At 44.5% G+C, this 27,123-nt stretch overlaps 1 protein-coding gene across 1 annotated transcript in view; it reads left to right on the top strand.

Moving 5' to 3' along the window:
- The window catches only part of LOC106589086 (cytosolic 5'-nucleotidase 1A), a 65,008-nt gene that overhangs the window by 17,075 nt on the left and 20,810 nt on the right, over window positions 1–27,123 (top strand). The window contains exons 2-4 of the mRNA XM_082970251.1: window positions 4,251–4,298; window positions 15,543–15,710; window positions 21,939–22,068. Coding sequence (XP_082826377.1) covers window positions 4,251–4,298; window positions 15,543–15,710; window positions 21,939–22,068 — 346 coding nt within the window. The remainder of the gene's footprint in view (window positions 1–4,250; window positions 4,299–15,542; window positions 15,711–21,938; window positions 22,069–27,123) is intronic.

Genomic DNA, 27,123 nt, shown 5'->3' with positions numbered 1-27,123 from the left:
GCACAAGTGAACAGCAAACCTGGTTTCAAAAAACAGATAAAGCAACACCTCACGGCACAACGCCTCTCCCCTATTGGACCTAGATAGTTTGTGTGTATGAATTGATATGTAGGCAGCGTGTGCTTTTGTAAAACAATATACACTGCTCAAAAAAATAAAGGGAACACTTAAACAACACAATGTAACTCCAAGTCAATCACACTTCTGTGAAATCAAACTGTCCACTTAGGAAGCAACACTGATTGACAATACATTTCACATGCTGTTGTGCAAATGGAATAGACAACAGGTGGAAATTATAGGCAATTAGCAAGACACCCCCAATAAAGGAGTGGTTCTGCAGGTGGGGACCACAGACCACTTCTCAGTTCCTATGCTTCCTGGCTGATGTTTTGGTCACTTTTGAATGCTGGCGGTGCTTTCACTCTAGTGGTAGCATGATACGGAGTCTACAACCCACACAAGTGGCTCAGGTAGTGCAGCTCATCCAGGATGGCACATCAATGCGAGCTGTGGCAAGAAGGTTTGCTGTGTCTGTCAGCGTAGTGTCCAGAGCATGGAGGCGCTACCAGGAGACAGGCCAGTACATCAGGAGACGTGGAGGAGGCCGTAGGAGGGCAACAACCCAGCAGCAGGACCGCTACCTCCGCCTTTGTGCAAGGAGGAGCAGGAGCACTGCCAGAGTCCTAGAAAATTACCTCCAGCAGGCCACAAATGTGCATGTGTCTGCTCAAACGGTCAGAAACAGACTCCATGAGGGTGGTATGAGGGCCCGACGTCCACAGGTGGGGGTTGTGCTTACAGCCCAACACCGTGCAGGACGTTTGGCATTTGCCAGAGAACACCAAGATTGGCAAATTCGCCACTGGCGCCCTGTACTCTTCACAGATGAAAGCAGGTTCACACTGAGCACATGTGACAGACGTGACAGAGTCTGGAGACGCCATGGAGAACGTTCTGCTACCTGCAACATCCTCCAGCATGACCGGTTTGGCGGTGGGTCAGTCATGGTGTGGGGTGTCATTTCTTTGGGGGGCCGCACAGCCCTCCATGTGCTCGCCAGAGGTAGCCTGACTGCCATTAGGTACCGAGATGAGATCCTCAGACCCCTTGTGAGACCATATGCTGGTGCGGTTGGCCCTGGGTTCCTCCTAATGCAAGACAATGCTAGACCTCATGTGGCTGGAGTGTGTCAGCAGTTCCTGCAAGAGGAAGGCATTGATGCTATGGACTGGCCCGCCCGTTCCCCAGACCTGAATCCAATTGAGCACATCTGGGACATCATGTCTCGCTCCATCCACCAATGCCACGTTGCACCACAGACTGTCCAGGAGTTGGCGGATGCTTTAGTCCAGGTCTGGGAGGAGATCCCTCAGGAGACCATCCACCACCTCATCAGGAGCATGCCCAGGCGTTGTAGAGAGGTCATACAGGCACGTGGAGGCCACACACACTACTGAGCCTCATTTTGACTTGTTTTAAGAACATTACATCAAAGTTGAATCAGCCTGTAGTGTGGTTTTCCACTTTAATTTTGAGTGTGACTCCAAATCCAGACCTCCATGGGTTGATACATTGGATTTCCATTGATTATTTTTGTGTGATTTTGTTGTCAGCACTTTCAACTATGTAAATAAAAAAAGTATTTAATAAGATTATTTCTTTCATTCAAATCTAGGATGTGTTGTTTAAGTGTTCCCTTTATTTTTTTGAGCAGTATATAATGTATGTCAGGGCTGCCCAACCCTCTTCCCGAAGATCTGCCATCCTGTGGGTTTTCAGTCCAACTCTCTTCCTGGAGATCTACTGTCCTGTAGGTTTACAGTCCAACCCTCTTCCTGGAGATCTACTGTGCTGTGGGTTTTCAGTCCAACCCTAATTTAACACACCTGATTCTACTAGCTGCTCAACAAGACCTTAACTAGCTGAATCAGAGTTGCTAAATTAGGGTTGGACTGAAAACCTACGGACAGTAGATCTCCAGGAAGAGGGTTGGACTGAAAACCCACAGGACAGTAGATCTCCAGGAAGAGGGTTGGACTGAAAACCTACAGGACGGTAGATCTCCAGGAAGAGGGTTGGACAGCCCTGATGTATGTACTTCTGTCCTTGAGCTGTCCATGTCTAGTAATGTTCTGTATTATGTCATGTTTCATGTTTTGTTTGGACCCCAGGAAGAGTAGCTGCTAGGATCACACAGGACACCAGATACGACAGGAGAATTACACCAGATACGACAGGAGAATTACACCAGATACGACAGGAGAATTACACCAGATACGACAGGAGAATTACACTAGATACGACAGGAGAATTACACCAGATACGACAGGAGAATTACACCAGATACGACAGGAGAATTACACCAGATACGACAGGAGAATTACACCAGATACGACAGGAGAATTACACCAGATACGACAGGAGAATTACACTAGATACGACAGGAGAATTACACCAGATACGACAGGAGAATTACACCAGATACGACAGGAGAATTACACCAGATACGACAGGAGAATTACACCAGATACGACAGGAGAATTACACCAGATAGGACAGACTGACCGTAGACCGGTTACCCGAGGACAGGGTCACCCAGGCAGGATATAATCCCACCAATTTTTTTCAAAGCACATCCTTCACACCACCAGAGGGATATCAACAGACCACTAACTTACTACCCTGAGACAAGGCTGAGTACAACCCATAAATATGTCCACCACCCGCACGACCCTGTGGAGGTGCAAAATCGGACAGGGAGATCACGTCAGTGGTTCAACCCACTCACAGTTGAGTACAGCAAAACATATCCAGGCATGACGTGATGCACCCCTCTCAGGGACGATATGGGAGAGATGCTATTCTTAGACCTGAAATACCTTGGGGACGGAGTTATAGCACATTTAATAGTTATATCATATTGCACAGAAAGGTCTCTTTAAAAGCTGTAACATATTCAAGAGTTAAATCATATCGCAAAGAAATCTTTATTTAAAAAAATATATATTAACTAGGCAAGTCATTTAAGAATAAATTCTTATTTACAATCACGGCCTACTGGGGAACATTGGGTTAACTTCCTTGTTCAGGGGGCAGAACGACAGATTTTTTACCTTGTCAGCTCAGGGATTTGATCCGGCAAACCTCAAGGTCTTGCATCATCAACTGTAATATGCTCTCGGGAGAATGTAAAGGCTGTAACTGTGTCCTAAATGACAGCCCATTCTCTATATAGAGCACTACTTTAGACCAGAGCCCTGTGGAACCCTATTCCCTATATAGTGCACTACTTTAGACCAGAGCTGACACCCTATTCCCTATATAGCGCAATACTTTTCACATTACAGGGATCTGAGTATTTGATCACATGGGATCAACCACTTTCTAGAGGATATTATGAAGTCAGTTGACCCTCTGCATATCATCCCATGTTTGATATCCCTGGCTTAAGGATATAAGAGGCAGTCAAGCATCCTATACTGTAAAGGTCTCATATAAAGAGCCTGTCAAGCATCTTGTACTATAAAGGTCTCATTTAAAGGGCAGTCAAGCATCTTGTACTATAAAGGTCTCATATAAAGAGCAGTCAAGCATCTTGTACTATAAAGGTCTCATTTAAAGAGCAGTCAAGCATCTTGTACTATAAAGGTCTCATTTAAAGGGCAGTCAAGCATCTTGTACTATAAAGGCCTCATATAAAGGGCAGTCAAGCATCTTGTACTGTAAAGGTCTCATATAAAGAGCAGTCAAGCATCTTGTACTATAAAGGTCTCATTTAAAGGGCAGTCAAGCATCTTGTACTGTAGAGATCTCATATAAAGAGCAGTCAAGCATCTTGTACTGTAGATATCTCCTATAAAGACGATCAGCAGCAATGATACTCCCATCTCTCTCAGAGGCATTCTTTAGTATAAGAACCTTCTGAAATATGAAGGCAGGACAGTAGCTGACTGCTATAGAAACCTAGCCATTCCTCAAGAGGGAATTGTGCGAACATCAGATTGTGCATTGCTGCCGTCTTTGGCAAGGTTAGGAATCCCCTTGAAAAGTAGGTTATTGACGGTAAATTCTTTATTTCATTTTCAACGGGATTGTCTAGATAAATAGAGAGATGATAAACAGTGTGCAAATAGAAAATGGAAACTATACTGTTCTGTAAACGAGTCATTATTTTGGGGGGTAACATCACAGGATGAATGAATAAATGAATCATTGAAACTGTGAACATTTTATTTTTATTTGTGAAGGTGTCATGTCACAGAAGAGCACGGAAGGTGGAAGGAGGCATTTTCTTTGTAAGTATGAACACTGCAATGTGTGCCAGGGTCAAAGGTTATGTCCATGATGATAGTCGGTCACCTCTAACCTTTGACCTTTTTTTTTAACCTCCTTTGTGAAATGTACGCATGACCCTGTGGATGCATCTACTAACCAACGTTTTACAGCATTTTATGAGCAATGAATTCTAATCGCAAAACCATTATGGGTTAGCGGTCAAACGTGGAAGAAGGATTCTCTTTGTGAAAAAGCAAAAAAAAAAAAATTCGGTAGTTATGAATGCTTCAGCACGTCTGATAAGGCACTATATCGCCTGTGTTTATGCATTAAGAGGTTTTGTGTGAAGGCAAAATGCAATGCGTTTCATGTATAATACACAGGTGATTGATACAAGTTTTCCCAATGCGATTTTGTTCTGTGGTCATACCATTTCTATTGGTTTTCTCTCTGTCATAATCCTGTTAAATATTAGCCACGATCAGTAGTGACCGTCAGTAATAACGACGCGTATTTAACTACCAATTGACCGTTAGTTCCCTTCAGGCGATAACTTTACTTTTTCGTATCATTCCAATGTATTGTTTACTTGAATTTGCTTCCTCTGTTCACTTCCATGTGGTTGTTGCTGAGGATCACTAGTAAAAGTGGATTATGTTTCATGTAATACAAATTGGATGTGAACGCTAACTAAAGAACTATGGAGCACAGATCAAACCGTTTTTACAGTTTGACCCTGAGAGATGGCACAATACTTTACACAATACCGTTTACACACAGTTTCATGTTCAATGTGGGTATACAGTATATTTATACTATATTACACTATAGGGTATACAGTATATTTATACTACAATACACTATAGGGTATACCTTATATTTATACTACAATACACTATAGGGTATACCTTATATTTATACTACAATACACTATAGAGTATACATTATATGTATACTACAATACACAAAATGGTATACAGTGTATTTATACTATACTATAGGGTATACATTATATTTATACTATACTACACTATAGGGTATACATTATATGTATACTATAATACACTATAGGGTATACATTATATGTATACTACAATACACTATAGGGTATACCTTATATTTATACTACAATACACTATAGGGTATACCTTATATTTATACTACAATACACTATAGAGTATACATTATATGTATACTACAATACACAAAATGGTATACAGTGTATTTATACTATACTATAGGGTATACATTATATTTATACTATACTACACTATAGGGTATACATTATATTTATACTATACTACACTATAGGGTATACATTATATGTATACTACAATACACTATAGGGTATACATTATATTTATACTATAGGGTATACATTATATGTATACTACAATACACTATAGGGTATACCTTATATTTATACTACAATACACTATAGAGTATACATTATATGTATACTACAATACACAAAATGGTATACAGTGTATTTATACTATACTATAGGGTATACATTATATTTATACTATACTACACTATAGGGTATACATTATATGTATACTATAATACACTATAGGGTATACATTATATGTATACTACAATACACTATAGGGTATACCTTATATTTATACTACAATACACTATAGGGTATACCTTATATTTATACTACAATACACTATAGAGTATACATTATATGTATACTACAATACACAAAATGGTATACAGTGTATTTATACTATACTGTAGGGTATACATTATATTTATACTATACTACACTATAGGGTATACATTATATGTATACTACAATACACTATAGGGTATACATTATATTTATACTATAGGGTATACATTATATGTATACTACAATACACTATAGGGTATACCTTATATTTATACTACAATACACTATAGGGTATACATTATATGTATACTACAATACACTATAGGGTATACATTATACTCATATTATAATACACTATAGGGTATACCGCATATTTATACTATAATACACTATATGGTATACAGTATATTTATACAATAATACACTATATGGTATACAGTATATTTATATTATAATACATTATAGGGAATACAGTATATTTATATTATAATACACTATAGGGTATACATTATACTTATACTATAATACACTCTTCCCCCTGTTTCAATTCTATGTACAATAATCTTCTAACATTACCATGGGTGATGAGTCAAACCATCATTGTATTATTTTGTGCATAAAGGCTCTCCAACCCAATTTTTCCTTATAGGTAAGATTTTTGAATACTTCCCTAAACATAAATAAGCTGTAATATTTGAGTGTTTTTAATCTTAGCATTGCGTTCTGAAACCGAGACAAAAATTAATATTTCTTTCATTGACCTCCGGATTCTGAACGCATTCCCCCTAAGCTTACATTCTATTGTAAAGGTAAACAGTATTTAAAGGGATTGCTTTAGATAAATGGACAGAAAAAAACGAATTGTATGAAAACCTCCTGATCAATTCTGTCTGCCACCCAATGGGTATGTTTTCGGGGCGGTTGAATTAAATGTATTCAACGCGCAAGGGAGCCACACCCACATAGCTTGCCTTACCATGCACCTGCATAACCTAAGTCTGACCGTTATGCACCTGCATAACCTAAGTCTGACCGTTATGCACCTGCATAACCTAAGTCTGACCGTTATGCACCTGCATAACCTAAGTCTGACCGTTATGCACCTGCATAACCTAAGTCTGACCGTTATGCACCTGCATAACCTAAGTCTGACCGTTATGCACCTGCATAACCTAAGTCTGACCGTTATGCACCTGCATAACCTAAGTCTGACCATTATGCACCTGCATAACCTAAGTCTGACCGTTATGCACCTGCATAACCTAAGTCTGACCGTTATGCACCTGCATAACCTAAGTCTGAATACCAACTACTGAGACATGTGAAAAAAAACATGACGAAGCAGAACTAATAACATTTAAACTCAGCAAAAAAAGAAAAGTTCTCTTACTGTCAACTGCATTTATTTTCAGCAAAATTGTGTAAATATTTGTATGAACATAACAAGATTCAACAACTGAAACAATAACTGAACAAGTTCCCCAGACATGTGACTAACAGAAATGGAAAAATGTGTCCCTGAACAAAGGCGGGGTCAAAATCAAAAGTAACAGTCAGTATCTGTTGTGGCCACCAGCTGCATTAAGTACTGCAGTGTATCTCCTCCTTATGGACCAGATTTGCCAGTTCTTGCTGTGAGATGTTACCACACTCTTCCACTGGGGGGAATGGCCCTAGCCCTCACCCTCCGATCCAGCGTTGAGATTGCCTGCAATGACAACAAGCTCAGTCCGATGATGCTGTGACACACCGCCCCAGACCATGACGGACCCTCCACCTCCAGATCAATCCCGCTCCAGAGGACAGGCCTCGGTGTAACGCTCATTCCTTCGACGATAAACGTGAATCCGAACATCACCCCTGGTGAGACAAAACCGCGACTCGTCAGTGAAGAGCACTTTTTGCCAGTCCTGTCTTGTCTAGCGCCGGTGGGTTTGTGCCCATAGGCGACGTTCGGACAGTTGTTGTTGCCATCCTGTACCTGTCCCCCAGGTGTGATGTTCGGATGTACCAATCCTGTGCAGGTGTTGTTACACGTGGTCTGCGACTGCGAGGACGATCAGATCTCCGTCCTGTCTCCCTGTAGCGCCGTCTTAGGCGTCTCAGAGTACGGAGATTGCAATTTTTTGCCCTGGCCACATTGGCAGTCCTCATGCCTCCTTGCAGCATGCCTAAGGCACGTTCACACAGATCAGCAGGGACCCTGGGCATCTTTCTTTTGGTGTTTTTCAGAGTCAGTAGAAAGGCCTCTTTAGTGTCCTAAGTTTTCATAACTGTGACCTTAATTGCCTACCGTCTGTAAGCTGTTAGTGTCTTAACAACCGTTCCACAGGTGCATGTTCATTAATTGTTTATGGTTCATTGAACAAGCATGGGAAACACTGTTTTAAACCCTTTACAATGAAGATCTGTGAAGTTATTGTGATTTTTACAAATTATCTTTGAAATACAGGGTCCTGAAAAAAGGGACTTTTCTTTTTGTTGCTGAGTTCCTACATGCGATATCTGGGTTGATCTGTGTGTTTACAATCCAGTTTCATTCTCAGTAAGTGTGGTGGAGGACAAGGCCACATTGCATGCCTGAAATTGTATCACCTTTAACTGCCGTTGTTTAAAGGCCCCGTCAACCTTGACAGGAGTCATTGAGTATTTGTACACACATCCTGGAGTGCATGTCTATCTATTCACACACCAGTTTGTGTGTGCGTGTGTGTGTGTGTGTGTTTTTCTACATATACTAACTCAATCTCTATGGTCACTAACTATAGGAAATCAGATTATATATATCAGTGGGAGGCAATGTGTGTGTGTGGGTGAGAGAGAGAGAGAGAGAGAGAGAGATCAGGACAGCCTGTGGCCTATTGACTGGGAAAGAGCTATTAGACTCACACACACACACACACACACACGCACACACAAACACGCACACGCACACACGCACACACGCACACACGCACACACACGCACACACGCACACACACGCACACACGCACACACGCACACACACACACACACACTGATCTTTATCTCAATCGTGACCCTCTTTCCTGCCCTGGTGTTTTCCACCCTCCCCCCTCCACCCTCCCCTCTCCCCTCTCCACCCTCCACCCTCCACCCTCCCCCCTCCCCCCTCCACCCTCTACCCTCCACCCTCTAACCTCCACCCTCCCCCTCTACCCTCCCCCCTCCCCTCTCCACCCTCCACCCTCTACCCTCCCACCTCTACCATCCACCCTCTCCACCCTCCACCCTCCACCCTCCCCCCTCCACCCTCTCCCTCTCTATCCTCCCCCCTCCCCCTCCACCCTCCACCCTCCCCCCTCCACCCTCCACCCTCCCCCTCCACCCTCTACCCTCTACCCTCCACCCTCCACCCTTCACCCTCTCCCCTCCACCCTCTACCCTCTACCCTCCACCCTCCCCCCTCTCTATCCTCCCCCTCCCCCCTCCACCCCCCCCTCCCCTCCACCCTCCACCCTCCACCCTCTACCCTCTACCCTCCAACCTCCACCCTCTACCCTCCCCCCTCCACCCTTCCCCCTCTCTATCCTCCCCCCCTCCCCCCTCCACCCTCCACCCTCCCCCTCCACCTTCCACCCTCCACCCTCTACCCTCCACCCTCTACCCTCCCCCCTCCACCCTCTACCCTCCACCCTCCCCCTCTCTATCCTCCCCCTCCCCCCTCCACCCTCCACCCTCCCCCCTCCACCCTCCACCCTCTACCCTCTACCCTCCACCCTCCACCCTCTACCCTCTACCCTCCCCCCTCTACCCTCTACCCTCTACCCTCCACCCTCCACCCTAGCGTCATCTGACTTCAACCCCAATGTGGGTGACTAATGCAGGGCGCCCTGTATGGAATGCCACCCCTCCCCCTCTCTCTCCCACTCTCCCCTCTTTTCTCTCCCTCTCTCTCTCCCCTCTCCCCTCCCCCTCTCTCTCCCACTCTCCCCTCTTTTCTCTCCCTCTCTCTCTCCCCTCTCTCTCTCCCCCCCTCTCTCACACACACATATGGAAAAGGTTGAGAAGATTAGCATATATGTGTGTGTGTGAGTGTGAGTGTGAGTGTGAGTGAGTGTGTGTGACTCTTGACTATGACTATACATTATCCTTTCTACAATAACAATACTGAACTCCATGACACAGCAACCAACATCAACTGTCCTTAGCTACCCCGTCTGCCTCTCTCTCTCTCTCTCTCTCTCTCTCTCTCTCTCTCTCTCTGTGTCTCTCTCTCTCTCTGTCTCTCTCTCTCTCTCTCTCTCTCTCTCTCTCTCTCTCTCTCTCTGTCTCTCTCTCTGTGTCTCTCTCTGTCTCTGTGTCTCTCTCTCTGTCTCTCTCTCTCTCTCAATTCAATGGGCTTAATTCACATGGGAAACGTATGTCTACATTGTCAAAGCAAGTGAAATACATAACAAACAAAAGTGAAATAAACAATTCAAATATTTACAACGGTTTGGTTCTGGTTGCCCTTTTCTTGTGGCAACAAGTCACAAATCTTGCTGCTGTGATGGCACTGAGGTATTTCAACCAACAGATATGTTAATTTATCAAAATGGGGTTTGTTTTCAAACTCTTTGTGGATCTGTGTAATCTGAGGGAAATATGTGTCTCTAATATGGTCATACATTTGGCAGGAGGTTAAATAAGAAGTGCAGCTCAGTATCCACCTCATTTTGTGGGCAGTGCGACCATAGCCTGTCTTCTCTTGAGAGCTAGGTCTGCCTACGGCGGCCTTTCTCAATAGCAAGGCTATGCTCACTGCTCTCCTTCTCTCTTTCTCTCTCTACTCTCTGTCTCTCCCTCTCCCTCCCACTCTGTCTCTCTACTCTCTCTCCCTCTCTCGCTCTCTCTCTCTCCCTCTCCCTCCCTCTACTCTCTCTCCCTCTCCATCCCTCTCTGTCTCTCTCTCTCTCCCTCTCCATCCCTCTCTCTCTCCCTCTCTCTATCCCTGTCTCCTCAATATGCACACACACCACTGCAACAGTCTTTACATCCACAAACACACACACACACACAGACAAAAACAAACAAATCTGTCACATGAGAAGATCAGGGTCTTGTCACCTTGTCAGAAGGGCTCTCCAGTTACATGTCCCTGTACACTTCACACAGACACACACATGGATGCATCAGGTGTTCCCACACACATACATACACACACACACCTGCTGGAGGTTTCCCACCATAACACTAACCCATCCCTGCTGGAAGTAGATAGTATACTTCATACAGTATATTATGCAATATATTATACTGTATCTTATACACTATATCCTTAACATACATTGGTTAAAAACAATGATGGATTCAATGCAAACAAAAAGTATAATTTACTTTTGCTGTAACAGCCTACCTGTCACAGGAGTCGTTGAAAGGGGACCAAGGCGCAGCGTGGAAAGTATATTATTACATATTTATTTAATTTATGATCACACTTAAACAAAATAACAAAAACGACAGCCAACAGTTCCGTCAGGTACATAGACAAAACGGAAAACAACTACCCACAAACCCCAAAGGAAAACAGGCTGCCTAAGTATGGCTTCCAATCAGAGACAACGAAAGACATCTGCCTCTGATTGGAAAACATACCCGGCCAAACACGGAAAAACAACACATAGAAATAGAAAACTAGAATACTCCCACATAGAAACAGAAAACCCCAAAACCCACACAAAACAACCCCCTGCCACGCCCTGACCAATTTACTATGGGAAATTACCTCTTTATCTGGTCAACACTTGACAGGAACCCCCCCCCAAAGGAGCAGACCCCGACTGCACTCCACACCAAAACCCACTAAAACAACCCTAAGGGGAGGGTGGCCACCATCAATGACGGCTCCTGTGCTACACCCAGACCTTCTGCCAATTCGGTGGCACCGGCTCCAGGCGTAGCCCCCGTTCTGCCCGCAGATCCCTCTGCTTCTGGAACCCTGACCTGTGGATCATTACCAGAGGTTCTGCGCTGCCGACCACCGCTGAAGGCTCTGGGTTACAGACCACCGCTGAAGGCTCTGGGTTGCAGACCACCACTGAAGGCTCTGGGCTGCAGACCACCGCTGACGGCTCTGGGCTGCAGACCACCGCTGAAGGCTCCGGGCTGAGAAGCGTCGCTGGAGGCTCCGGCCTGAGGAGCGTCGCTGGAGGCTCCGGGCTGAGGAGCGTCGCTGGAGGCTCCAGGCTGAGGAGCGTCGCTGGAGGCTCCGGGCTGAGGAGCGTCGCTAGAGGCTCCGGGCTGGAGTGCGTCTCTGTAGGTTCCGGACAGGGGACCTTCGCTGCAGGCTCCGTGCCATGGATCATCACTACTGGTTCCACGCCATGGATCATCCCTACAGGCTCCGGGCCATGGATCATCACAGGAGGCTTCGTGCCATGGATTACCGCTGGAGACTACGGACCATTGATCATCACTGGAGGCTTCCTACGGGGAGCTGGAACCAGTCTCACCAGACTGGGGAGACGCACTGAGGACCGCATGCTCAAAGCAGGCACCGGCCGTACTGGGCTATGGAGGCGTACTGGAGGAAGAGTGCAAGAAGCAGGCACAGGACGTACTGGGCTATGGTGGCGCACTGGAGGGAGAGTGCGCGGAGCAGGCACAGGGTACACTGGGCCTTGGAGGCGCACTGGAGGTCTGGCGCTTAGGGCTGGCACAACCCGTCCTGGCTCGATGTTGATTATAGCCCGGCAAGGGCGGAGCACAGGTACAGGACAAACTGGGCCGTGCTGGTGAATGGGGGTTACCGTGCGTAGAGCAGGTGCAGGATAACCTGGGCCGAAGAGACGCACTGGAGACCAGATACGTTGAACCGGCGCACTTCTCCCTGGCTGCCGGCCAACTCTAGCACGGCAACGGTGAGGAGCTTGCACCGAGCGTACCGGGCTGTGAGTGCACATGGGTGACACCGTGCGCACCACCGCATAACACGGTGCTTCTACCATCACTCGCTCCCCACGGTAAGCACGGGGAGTTGGCTCAGGTCTTAACCTCGCCTTCGCCAATCTACCCTTGTGCCCCCCCAAAATGTTTTTTTTGCCGCTGCCTCTCGACCTCCAGTTGCTTGGCTAGCCGTTCCTCCCAGTATCACCATTCCGCCCTTGTTGCCTCTACCTGTTCCCATGGGAGGCGATCCCTTCCGGCCTGGATCTCCTCCCACGTCCAGGATCCTTTGCCATCCAGGATCTCCTCCCACGTCCACTCCTCTGAATCATACTGCTTGGTCCTGCTCTTCCTCCTGGAGAATGCACGCTGCTTGGTCCATTGGTGGTGGGTAGTTCTGTCACAGGAATCATTGAAAGGGGACCAAGGCGCAGCGTGTAAAGTGCTCATATTTCTTTTATTAGGACGCTTAAACAAAATAACAAAAACGACAGCCAACAGTTCCGTCAGGTACATAGACAAAATGGAAAACAACTACCCACAAACCCCAAAGGAAAACAGGCTGCCTAAGTATGGCTTCCAATCAGAGACAACGAAAGACACCTGCCTCTGATTGGAAACCATACCCGCCAAACACGGAAAAACAACACATAGAAATAGAAAACTAGAACACTCACACATAGAAACAGAAAACCCCAAAACCCACACAAAACAACCCCCTGCCACGCCCTGACCAATTTACTATGGCAAATGACCTCTTTACCTGGTCAGGACGTGACACTTCCAGGTAAATTACAATGTTTGGCCTACATAAAGCAATTTTTTGGGGTGGGAGTGTATTTGGAAACAACCATTGAACTGGACAAATGTAATGTTTGGGTGCAATGCTCCTTACATAAATGTTCAAAGAATGAAATGATATAATTGCTACGTTAAGCGGTAGACAAATGGAAGGTTAGGTAACAATGTTCATAACTGAAAATAAACTATAAGGAACATTGTCAGAACATTAGCGCTCTTAGCTACGTGTAGACTAGGTAAAGGGATGTTAGTTACGTGGAGACTAGGTGAAGGGCTGTTAGCTACGTGGAGACTAGGTGAAGGGCTGTTAGCTACTTGGAGACTAGGTGAAGGGCTGTTACCTTCGTTGAGACTAGGTGAAGGGCTGTTAGTTACATGGAGACTAGGTGAAGGGCTATCTACGTGGATACTAGGTGAAAGGCTGTTAGCTACTTGGAGACTAGGTGAAGGGCTGTTAGCTACTTGGAGACTAGGTGAAAGGCTGTTAGCTACATGGAGACAAGGTGAAGGGCTGTTAGCTACGTGGAGACTAGGTGAAGGGCTAGCTACGTGGAGACTAGGTGAAGGGCTGTTAGCTACATGGAGACTAGGTGAAGGGCTGTTAGCTACGTGGAGACTAGGTGAAGAGCTGTAAGCTACTTGGAGACTAGGTGAAGGGCTAGCTACGTGGAGACTAGGTGAAGGGCTGTTAGCTACGTGGAGACTAGGTGAAGGGCTGTTAGCTACTTGGAGACTAGGTGAAGGGCTGTTAGCTACGTGGAGACTAGGTGAAGGGCTGTTAGCTACTTGGAGACTAGGTGAAGGGCTGTTAGTTACGTGGAGACTAGGTGAAGAGCTGTTAGCTACTTGGAGACTAGGTGAAGTGCTGTTAGCTACATGGAGACTAGGTGAAGGGCTGTTAGCTACTTGGAGACTAGATGAAGGGATAGCTACTTGGAGACTAGGTGAAGGGCTGTTAGCTATGTGGAGACTAGGTGAAGGGCTGTTAGTTACGTGGAGACTAGGTGAAGGGCTGTTAGCTACATGGAGACTAGGTGAAGGGCTGTTAGCTACTTGTAGACTAGGTGAAGGGCTGTTACCTTCGTTGAGACTAGGTGAAGGGCTGTTAGCTACTTGGAGACTAGATGAAGGGCTGTTAGCTACTTGGAGACTATGTGAAGGGCTGTTAGCTACTTGGACACTCGGTGAAGGGCTGTTAGCTACATGGACACTCGGTGAAGGGCTGTTAGCTACGTGGAAACTAGGTGAAGGGCTGTTAGCTACGTGGAGACTAGGTGAAGGGCTGTTAGCTACATGGACACTCGGTGAAGGGCTGTTAGCTACGTGGAGACTAGGTGAAGGGCTGTTAGCTACTTGGAGGCTAGGTGAAGGGCTGTTAGCTACTTGTAGACTAGGTGAAGAACTATTCCAGCATGATGTTTTGTGAGGGTTCTCCTATTTCATCTCCTCTCCATGAATCACCTGCTGCCTTCGGTGTGTGTGTGTGCGTGTGTGCTTGCGTGCATACCTACGTATGTGTGTGTGTGTGTGTCTGCACGTCTGCGTGTCTGGTTACTGTGTGTGTGTGTGTGTCTGTCAGAGGTTGGGAATAGGCATCATGTACTGCTTAATGGAGGCCATCTTGAAAATGCATCAGCTACTAATATAGCCAACTCTTCCCAGAATACACTGATGTCCTTAAGTCATTTCACAGACCTGTGTTGTATTATGTATGTGGTTAGTTCGATGTCTTCACAATCTAACCTATCCCTTCTTTCTCTACCTCCTATTCTGTCCAAAAAAAAAAAATCTTTATCATTCCACTACCCAAACCTTCTCAACCCTTCTCAACCCTTCTTACTTCCCATCTGCTTTCTCTATTCCTTTTCATCTTTACACATCCAATCTCTCTCCATCTCAACCTTTCACAACTTTCTTTCTATCTTCCCACCCCCCCCCCCCCCTCGTGTCTCTGCAGCCCAAGCCAGAGAATGCGGTGACCATTGCTGTTTCGTCCCGGGTCCTGTTCCGTACTGAGACGGAGCAGAAGGTGTATGAGCAGAAGGGGGTGGAGGAGTACCTAAGGTACCAGGTGGAGCACGAGAACGAACCCTTCGCTCCCGGACCAGCCTTCTCCTTCGTCAAGGTTAGAGTCATACAAACACACTACCCTTCGCTCCCGGACCAGCCTTCTCCTTCGTCAAGGTTAGAGTCATACAAACACTCTGCCCTTCGCTCCTGGGCCAGCCTTCTCCTTCGTCAAGGTTAGAGTCATACAAACACTCTGCCCTTCGCTCCTGGGCCAGCCTTCTCCTTCGTCAAGGTTAGAGTCATACAAACACTCTGCCCTTCGCTCCTGGGCCAGCCTTCTCCTTCGTCAAGGTTAGAGTCATACAAACACACTACCCTTTGCTCCCGGACCAGCCTTCTCCTTCGTCAAGGTTAGAGTCATACAAACACTCTGCCCTTCGCTCCTGGGCCAGCCTTCTCCTTCGTCAAGGTTAGAGTCATACAAACACACTGAGACGACACACACAAACACTTCCATACCATATATGGACTCAATGATGATCAAGGAAACAGGATACATGTCGTCCCCCACAATGACGCAACGCCCCCCCCTCCTTGGGCCAATTGAGATATTGCGTGTGAATAATACATTTCAGTTATCGTGTGCGACCACAGATTATACATTATATTGACCAGATACTCATGTCTCCACAATGAATATGAAAAGACATATCTTCGAAAGTGGGAGGCAGTCAGCCTGGGTGCAAGTCCAAGGCTTGACATTCAGGTCAATTTGATAGTGGCACACTGGGCCAGTACCAAGTCAAAACTACAGTCCCAAATGAGAAAATTACTGTCCCTGTTCAAGATCACAGGAAAGCAAGTTATGCATGCAAAATTTCAATCGTGGGTGATTTCATGTATCGTTAGCAGTCTGGGAAATTACCTTTTATTATAGCCAACCATAAAATCTGATATTTACACTGATTTTATGATGACATATAGACTATATTATATAGACTATATTAAACAGTTTACAATGTAATATTCCTCTCCAGAAATAAGCCCAATAGTACATTGATGGAATGCAATATCTTTAGGGCCTGTACATGGTCCATATTATCAGGCAGGGGTGCTATATTAGCAATAAGCATTATCACCTGTCTGATGCAGCATGGTGGCTACATGGCTGAAGCATTATCACCTGTCTGATGCAGCATGGTGGCTACTTGGCTGAAGCATTATCACCTGTCTGATGCAGCATGGTGGCTACATGGCTGAAGCATTATCACCTGTAGCTTGATGCAGCACGGTGGCTACATGGCTGAAGCATTATCACCTGTAGCCTGATGCAGCATGGTGGCCACATGGTTGAAGCATTATCACCTGTCTGATGCAGCACAGTGGCCACATGGCTGAAGCATTATCACCTGTCTGATGCATCATGGTGGCTACATGGCTGAAGCATGGAGTTTCTCCTCTGCATTGTTTACCCCAGTGGGCAAATCATTAGCTAGATCACAGAGTGATCTTTTTGCTTGTTTAATGTCCTAACGGGCACTAATACATGTCCCACTAATAAAATAATGTGATTTTTTACAGTGTTTATAAATACAGTGTAATTGTGTGAATTTTACGGTGAATATAGGTTTTCTGTTTATGCATTCGAATGGCCGAAGGGCTTCCCGTGGTTACTTTTGTTATTGTATAATGCCAGACACTCAGATTGTAAAATGTTGCCAATAAATCATGCATCACTGGAAAGCTGGGATCCCCCTATTTTCAATAATTGCCATCAAAATTGTTGTGTTTTCCCGAGATTGCATTTAGGAATGTTGCACAGTGACATTTCTTTCAGCGCAGCAATCAGCTGTGTGAGGAGTTGAGGAGAATGTTCATGTTTTAACAAGTAAGCAGCTTATGTAGGACTACGTAAATCCTTTCTTTGCTAATAAGGACATCGCTGTGTCCGATATGAAAAAAGACTGAAAAGCAGGTGGAGGATTTCCGAATGCACAGTTGAAGTAGGAAGTTTACATACACTTAGGTTGGAGTCATTAAAACTCAGTTTTCAACCACTCCACACATTTCTTGTTAACAAACTGTAGTTTTGGCAAGTCGGTTAGGACATATACTTTGTGCATGACACAAGTAATTTTTCCAACAATTGTTTACAGACAGATTATTCACTGTATCACAATTCCAGTGGGTCAGAAGTTTACATACACTAAGTTGACTGGGCCTTTAAACAGCTTGGAAAATTCCAGAAAATTATGTCATGGCTTTAGAAGCTTCTGATAGGCTAATTGACATAATTTGAGTCAATTGGAGGTGTACCTGTGGATGTATTTCAAGGCCTACCTTCAAACTCAGTGCCTCTTTGCTTGACATCATGGGAAAATCAAAAGAAATCAGCCAAGACCTCAGAAAACAATTGTAGACCTCCACAAGTCTGGTTCATCCTTGGGAGCAATTTCCAAACACCTGAAGGTATCACGTTCATCTGTACAAACAATAGTATGCAAGTATTAACACCATTGGACCACAAAGCCGTCATACCGCTCAGGAAGGAGATGCATTCTGTCTCCTAGAGATGAACGTACTTTGGTGTGAAAAGTGCAAATCAATCCCAGAACAACAACAAAGGACCTTGTGAAGATGCTGGAGGAAACAGGTACAAAAGTATCTATATCCACAGAAAAAAAACGAGTCCTATATTGACATAACCTGAAAGGCCGCATAGCAAGGAAGAAGCCACTGCTCCAAAACCCCCATAAAAAAGCCAGACTACGGTTTGCAACTGTACATGGGGAAAAAGATCGTACTTTTTGGAGAAATGTCCTCTGGTCTGATGAAACAAAAATAGAACTGTTTGGCCATAACGACCATCGTTATGTTTGGAGGAAAAATGGGGAGGCTTGCAAGCCGAAGAACACCATCCCAAACGTGAAGCATGGGGGTGGCACCATCATTTTGTGGGGGTGATTTGCTGCAGGACGGACTGGTGCACTTCACAAATAGATGGCATCATGAGGAAGGAAAATATGCGGATATATTGAAGCAACAAATCAAGACATCAGGCAGGAAGTTAAAGCTTGGTCGCAAATGGGTCTTCCAAATGGACAATGACCCCAAGCATACTTCCAAAGTTGTGGAAAAATGGCTTAAGGACAACAAAGTAAAGGTATTGGAGTGGCCTTCACAAAGCCCTGACCTCAATCCTATAGAACATTTGTGGGCAGAACTGAAAAAGTGTGGGCGAGCAAAGAGGCCTACAAACCTGACTCAGTTACACCAACTCTGTCAGGAGGAATGGGCCAAAATTCACCCAACTTATTCTGGGAAGCTTGTGGAAGGCTAAGTGAAACGTTTCACCCAAGTTAAACAATATAATTAAAGGCAATGCTACCAAATACTAATTGAGTGTATGTAAACTTCTGACCCACTGGGAATGTGATGAAAGAAATAAAAGCTGAAATAAATAATTCTCTCTACTATTATTCTGACATTTCACTTTCTTAAAATAAAGTGGTGATCCTAACCTACTTAAGACAGGGACTTTTTTAACTAGGATTAAATGTCAGGAATTGTGAAAAACTGAGTTTAAATGTATTTGGCTAAGGTGTATGTAAACTTCCGACTTCAAAAGTACACGTCGATATTGAACTCTGAATTTATAGGCTTCCTGTCTCCTCTGAGACGGGTCTGTGGCGTAGTCTACTGAGGCAGGTATGTGACGTATTCTACTGAGACGGGTCTGTGGTGTAGTCTACTGAGGCGGGTCTGTGACGTAGCCTACTGAGGCGGTTCTGTGACGTAGTCTACTGAGACGGGTCTGTGACGTAGTCTACTGAGACGGGTCTGTGGCGTAGTCTACTGAGACGGGTCTGTGGCGTAGTCTACTGAGACGGGTCTGTGACGTAGTCTACTGAGACGGGTCTGTGACGTAGTCTACTGAGACGTGTCTGTGACGTAGTCTACTGAGACGGGTCTGTGACGTAGTCTACTGAGACGGGTCTGTGGCGTAGTCTACTGAGACGGGTCTGTGACGTAGTCTACTGAGACGGGTCTGTTGTGTAGTCTACTGAGACGGGTCTGTGACGTAGTCTACTGAGACGGGTCTGTGTTGTAGTCTACTGAGGCGGTTCTGTGACGTAGTCTACTGAGACGGGTCTATGACGTAGCCTACTGAGACGGGTCTGTGGCGTAGTCTACTGAGACGGGTCTGTGGCCTTGCAGTATCATTAGCTAATTCAATCCCTGTACTACATGTCATGTGCCAAAGAAACAACGGCACCTGCTGGAGAAGAAACATTTTGGTCCCAGTTATTCCTCTCGCTTCTCCTCTTCCTCTCTGGTGTGACTCACACATTTCAGTTAATTACCATAGCTCCCGCCTTGGGCCATTCAGTGTAATTTTGTAAAATGTCAGATCTCTATGACATGACGCATCGTTCACCCAAGTTTAGTCAAAACCCGGGCCAATGCTGTCTGAGTTATAGAATATGACTGAGAATGGACGGACAGGCGGACAGACGGACAGACGGAGATGATCCACAGTCCCCTCCCTGATTTCATCGTGGGGGACAGCAAAGATTAATGGATGCTTAAAGTATGACTATACACCAGACTTACAAAGACACTGAAATACATAAACTATGACCATACACTGGACTTACAAAGAAACTGAAATAGATAAACTATGACCATACACTGGACTTACAGAGATACTGAAATAGATAAACTATGGTAGAGTACTGAGGTGGTAGATTACTGAGTTTGTAGAGTACTGAGTTCTGAGGTTGTAGAGTACTGAGGTTGTAGAGTACTGAGGTTGTAGAGTACTGAAGTTGTAGAGTACTGAGGTTGTAGAGTACTGAGTTTGTAGAGTACTGAGGTTGCAGAGTTCTGAGGTTGCAGAGTACTGAGTTTTTAGAGTACTGAGTTCTGATTTTGTAGAGTACTGAGTTGGTAGAGTACTGAGTTCTGAGTTGGTAGAGTACTGAGTTCTGAGTTGGTAGAGTACTGAGGTTGTAGATTACTGAGTTTGTAGAGTACTGAGTTTGTAGATTACTGAGTTTGTAGAGTACTGAGTTGGTAGAGTACTGAGGTTGTAGATTACTGAGTTCTGAGTTTGTAGAGTACTGAGTTCTGAGTTTGTAGAGTACTGAGTTCTGAGTTTGTAGAGTATTGAGTTGGTAGAGTACTGAGGTTGTAGAGTACTGAGGTTGTAGATTACTGAGTTTGTAGAGTACTGAGGTTGTAGAGTACTGAGTTTGTAGAGTATTGAGTTGGGTGTCCCCTCTACAGGACGGTTGAGCTAACGTAGGCTAATGTGGATATCATGAGGTTGTAAGTAAGAAGAACATTTCCCAGAACATAGATTTTGGCCAATATCAGAATTGTCTAAGTTGCATCTGGGCTGGAATAATACATTATGGCCTTTCTCTTGCATTTCAAATAAGATGGTACAAAAAATATAGAAAAGAACGGTTGGTTTCTTCTTTGTATTATCTTTTACCAGATCTATTGTGTTCTATTCTACTACATTCCTTTCACATTTCCATAAACTTCAAAGTGTTCCCTTTCAAATGGTACCAAGAATGTGCATATCCTTGCTTCAGGGCCTGAGATCCAGGCATTTTAGGAGAAATTTGGAAAAAAAAGGAGCTGATCCTTAAGAGGATTTAAGTACCATCACTGACATAAAAACTCAACTCAATGTAGTCCTAAAACAAATATTGAGTAAGAGGTAAAAAAAAAAAAACTCTTTCCCCAAAGACTTTGAGAGACATAAAAATAAATAGGAACTGTCTCATTAACACACACACATTCTGTAACTAGGCAAGTCAGTTAAGAACAAATTCTTATTTTCAATAACAGCCTAGGAACAGTGGGTTAACTGCCTTGTTCAGGGGCAGAACGACAGGTACCTTATCAGCTTGGGGATTCGAACTTGCAACCTTGCGGCTACTAGCCCAAGGCTCTAACCACTAGGCTAACCTGCCACCCCAACCATGGAAACACAGTGGTGCAAAGTGGCTAATGTTACATTGATTTAGAAGGTTTTATCTCCTGGGTCTGAACGAGATGGAACGCTTTCACTATTGATCTCTACGCCGAATGCTATTACATGTATACTGACTACATTACCCATAATCCTTCTCTCCCCTGCTATCCCATCAGGCCTTGGAGACGGTGATAACGATTTGTTTGCTGAATGCTATTACATGTATACTGACTACATTACCCATAATCCCGTGCTCTCCTCTGCTCTTTCATCAGGTGTTGGAGGCAGTGAACGCTAATACATATGCTGACTACATTACCCATAATTCTGTTTTCTCCTCTGCTCTTCCGTCAGGCGTTGGAGGCGGTGAATGCACGTCTGAGAGAACTGTACCCAGAGAGTGAAGAGCTGTTTGACATCGTCCTGGTGACGTATAACCACGCCCATGTAGGAGTCAGGCTCATCAATACCATCAACCATCACAGTGAGTCTCACACACACACACACTTAGCACACAGCACACTCACATGGAGGCATATTCACGCATGTTAGGATGCACCTGCACGAAACAGGCACAAGCAGGCACTGTACAACAGTTCATAGCGAAACTAGCGTAGACTCAAGAAGAGAGCACGTGTGCTGCCTCAGTCAATGGGTCACAGCTATCAGCGTCAGCTTACCCTGGTTCTCTCAGATCTGGGAAATATCAGCAGATGTAGATTCTTGATTTGACCACCTGGTTGTTGCAGAATTTTTTTTTTATGGCTTCTAAAGTTTGTAATTTCCACTTTAAAATATAAGACTTGATGTTGCCTAAAAACAAACATTTATCAACCCCTACAAAAAAATGTCCATTAATTAGAATCCACACAATAATTCACATTTCCTGTTGCTGCAGGATTATTTTCCTGCTGTGAAAAACAGGTCAAATTAAGACCCTACATCTGCAGCTTTCATTGTGTGCTACGAATACTGCATACCGCTATATACTTAATCTAGAAGTCTAGAATAGAAGGGTCCCAAAAGGGGACAACCCTTTTTGATTCCAGGTAGAACCCTTTTGGGTTCCAGGTAGAACCCTTTTGGTTTCTAGGTAGAACCCTTTTGGGTTCCATGTGGAACCCTTTTGGTTTCTAGGTAGAACCCTTTTGGGTTCCAGGTAGAACCCTTTTGGTTTCTAGGTAGAACCCTTTTGGTTTCCATGTAGAACCCTTTTGGGTTCCATGTGGAACCCTGTGGTTATAGATGGAAATCAAATGGGTTCTACCTGGAATCAAAAAAAGTTATTCAAAGGGTTATGCTATGTGGTCAGCCAATGAATCCTTTTACATTCTAGTTGGCACTTTTTTTAGGCACAGACTGGGGATCGACTTACCCTTCCAAAGTCGGACTGTTCACCATTCGAGGGAAAATAACTATACTGATCTGACATCTACATACCACTTTCATGTAGAGCTTTCCAGATGCCATGAACCATATCTCTAATGGCTTTCTGTGTGTGAACGAACGCAAAACAGAAACCAAAGCTGTTTCCCAAATAATGGGTCAGGTCTCAAGGGTCCAGACCAGTCCCTCTTGGTTCGTGGCTAAAGCAAAGCCTTGGTTGTGGCAAGACAAATGTATTTATGTATTTTTTTATTTTATTGATGGGTCGCCAACATATCCAAAAGACTTTTGGGTGGGTCACAACAATGAAAACAAGTTAGGGAAGTGGCTTCCTTCAGAGCTCCCAGATGCCTCCATGTCTTCTCATCTGATGTTAGATCTCTCCAGTGGTCCTCTGTGCGAACACACAACACGAACCACAGTCCCTGAACTCTGACATTTTCTCTAGAGAACACAACAAACAAACACGGACAAGATGGCTCCGCAGACGTCAAGGAGACTCGATTCTGTAATACAAACCGTTCTGTAGGGTCCATCCCAAATGAAACCCTTTATAGTGAACTACTTTTGACCATAGCTCACACCGTATTACCTATATCAGTTACAGGTTAGTCATTTAGCAGATGCTCTGATCCAGAGAGACTTACAGGAGCAGTTAGAGCATTGCTTAAGGGCACATCGACAGATTTTTCACCTAGTTGGCTCGGGGATTCAAACCAGAGACTTTTCGGGTTAACTGGCCCAACGCTCTTAACCGCTAAGCTACCTACCCGCCCAGAACCAAAAGTAGTGCGCTATATAGGGAATATGGTGACGTTCGGGATGAAGACCTATTGTGGAAGTGAATTAGGAGATGTCAATGCCACAAGTGCGTAGGTTTAAAAAAAAAAGGCAGAGGTGATAAGTAGTGTTGGATGCAACTCGCCTTAATAGAAGATAGGGGCTTTTTTGGACACTCATACAATATATACACTACCGTTCAACAGTTTGGGGTCACTTAGAAAGGTCCTTGTTTTTGAAAGAAAAGCTCATTATTTTTGTCTATTAAAATAACATAAAATTGATCAGAAATACAGTGTAGACATTGTTAATGTTGTAAATGACTATTGTAGCTGGAAATGGCTGTTTTTTTTTTTAATGGAATATCTACGTAGGTGTACAGAGGCCCATTATCAGCAACCATCACTCCTGTGTTCCAGTGTTAGATCATCCAAATTGATCAATTTATCACATAAAAGGCTAATTGACCATTAGAATCATCCGTCTACTGCTGCATCCCGAATGAAACCTTATTCAGTCAGTCAATCAAATGTATTTATAAAGCCTTTTTTACATCAGCCAAAGTCACAAAGTGCTATACAGAAACCCAGCCTAAAACCCTAAACAGCAAGCACAGCACACTGGTCAAAAGTAGTGCACTATATAGGGAATAGGGTGCCATTTGGGATTCAGCCTATGAATGAGCAGGGGAAAATGTACGTCCTTGTGTGGACATTGGATTGGCTTTTTGACAACATAATGTAGACATGGGATTGGCTAGTTGGGGTATATGACAACAATGTAGACATTGGATTGGCTCTTTGGGGTATATGACAATATAATGTAGACATTGGATTGGCTCTTTGACAACAGAATGTCGACATGGGATTGGCTCGTTGGGGTATATGACAACAATGTAGACATTGGATTGGCTCTTTGGGGTATATGACAATATAATGTAGACAGTGGATTGGCTGTTTGGGGTGTGTGACAACATAATCGCTCCGAAAGACTCCATGTATCTACTTTACATAAATACATGGAATGATTGGCATGTTCTGTAATGTGGAACATAATTCATGTAGCATACATTAAAATACCAGTGCCCCGTTTGCAGGAGAGAGAGAGAGATCTGATTCGAAAACCCTCATCAGAATCAGTATGGAAGTCTCCCCTCTTAGAGAGCTATCAAGTTGCAAGGGAGTTAGATTTCAGTTTCATAAGATCTTCTCAGGACACACAACTTCTTGTAAAATCATGTTTATTCATGTTTTCTCTAAAACATACTGCTGTGAGAAGGCTTAACTACAGGCATAAAAATCGACTTTGATGTCCGGATGTCAGTGAAGTTGTTCCAGTATAAGCAATCATATACCTAGCAGTCTAAAGTATATTACGGCAGAAGACTGGTGCTACTGTGCTGTCAATGTACTGTACCATCAGGCCTCGTCCTGTCAATGTACTGTATCATCAGGCCTCGTCCTGTCAATGTACTGTATCATCAGGCCTCGTCCTGTCAATGTACTGTATCATCAGGCCTCGTCTTGTCAATGTACTGTATCATCAGGCCTCGTCCTGTCAATGTACTGTACCATCAGGCCTCGTCCTGTCAATGTACTGTACCATCAGGCCTCGTCCTGTCAATGCACTGTACCATCAGGCCTCGTCCTGTCAATGTACTGTACCATCAGGCCTCGTCCTGTCAATGTGCTGTATCATCAGGCCTCGTCCTGTCAATGTACTGTATCATCAGGCCTCATCCTGATTTTATCTAACAAAATGACCATGCATGTTGTAGCTGGGACCCTTGGGATTGCAAACAGAGGACGATTTTCAAAAAGTAAGTGATTTATTTAATCGCTATTTGTGATTTTATGAAGGCTGTGCTGGTTGAAAAATATGTTGATGTGGGGCACCGTCCTCAGACAATCGCATGGTATGCTTTCACCGTAAAGCCTATTGTAAATCAGACAATGCAGTTAGATTAACAAGAATTTAAGCTTTTAAATAATATAAGATACTTGTATGTTCATAAATGATTAATATTATGATTATTAATTTGAATTGCACACCCTCCAATTTCACCGGATGTTGTCGACAGGTGTCCCGCAGACGAGATCCCTAGCCCTATGCCATATCAAAGAACACATAATAGAAAGACAATGATGAGGACAGGAATGAACACGTGACATAAGGACGACAACGAATGGTTTAATATGACGAATAACATCACTGACCTTGGCCATCCCCAGAGTATGATATCTACCATGCTTCAGTACTTGTTTATGCAGCATGTCCCCAATGGTTGGGTCAGGAGGGACACATTTCTCCTGGTTTGGGGCTGTATGATAACGATCTCTATCAGAACTTTTTGTTGTGTTTTTCTTCATCTTGATGATCTCAAGACTTTTGGAAACAAAAAAAAAACATGTCACTAAAAAAATATGAATTTATTTTTTGATCTAGAGGGGACAGCGGAGCGCTTGAGTGAGATGGGGTAAGAGTCATACCCCTCTCTCCCAAAATAAAACACTGCAGACAGCTAATCCTCGTAGGACATAATAACCTTTTTCAGGTCCCACCCTTTAGTGAATGATCTCCACGGTCTCCTTTCCTCCTGAACAAACATCATTCTTCCCTTCTGCTCCCATCTTCCTTATTCCCCCCCTTCTCTCTCTCTGTCTCTCTCTCTGTGTCTCTCTCTCTGTCTCTCTTTCTGTCTCTCTGTCTCTCTCTCTCTCTCTGTGTCTCTCTCTCACTCTCTCTGTGTCTCTCTGTCTCTCTCTCTCTCTCTCTCTGTCTCTCTCTCTGTCTCTCTCTCTGTCTCTCTCTGTCTCTCTCTCTGTCTCTCTCTCTGTCTCTCTCTGTGTCTCTCTCTGTGTCGGTCTCTCTGTCTCACTCTGTCTCACTCTCCCTGTCTCACTCTCTCTGTCTCACTCTGTCTCACACTCTCTCTCTGTCTCACACTCTGTCTCTCTCTGTCTCTCTCTCTCTCTCTTTCTCTCTCTCTGTCTCTCTCTCTGTCTCTCTCTCTCTCTCTCTCTTTCTCTCTCTCTCTGTGTCTCTCTCTCTCTCTCTCTCTCTCTCTCTCTCTCTCTTTCTCTCTCTCTGTGTCTCTCTCTGTCTCTCTGTCTCTCTCTCTGTCTCTCTCTGTATCTCTCTGTCTCTCTCTCTGTCTCTCTCTGTGTCTCTCTCTGTGTCTCTCTCTGTGTCGGTCTCTCTGTCTCACTCTCTCTGTCTCACTCTGTCTCACTCTCTCTCTCTGTCTCACACTCTCTCTCTGTCTCACACTCTGTCTCTCTCTGTCTCTCTCTCTCTCTCTTTCTCTCTCTCTCTCTCTGTCTCTCTCTCTGTCTCTCTCTCTCTGTCTTTCTCTCTCTCTCTCTCTCTCTCT

The sequence above is a fragment of the Salmo salar genome, chromosome 27 (genome assembly GCF_965601325.2).
Source record: "Salmo salar chromosome 27, fSalSal1, whole genome shotgun sequence".
Classification (NCBI taxonomy): domain Eukaryota; kingdom Metazoa; phylum Chordata; class Actinopteri; order Salmoniformes; family Salmonidae; genus Salmo; species Salmo salar.
This window is presented reverse-complemented; position numbering and strand designations above follow the sequence as displayed.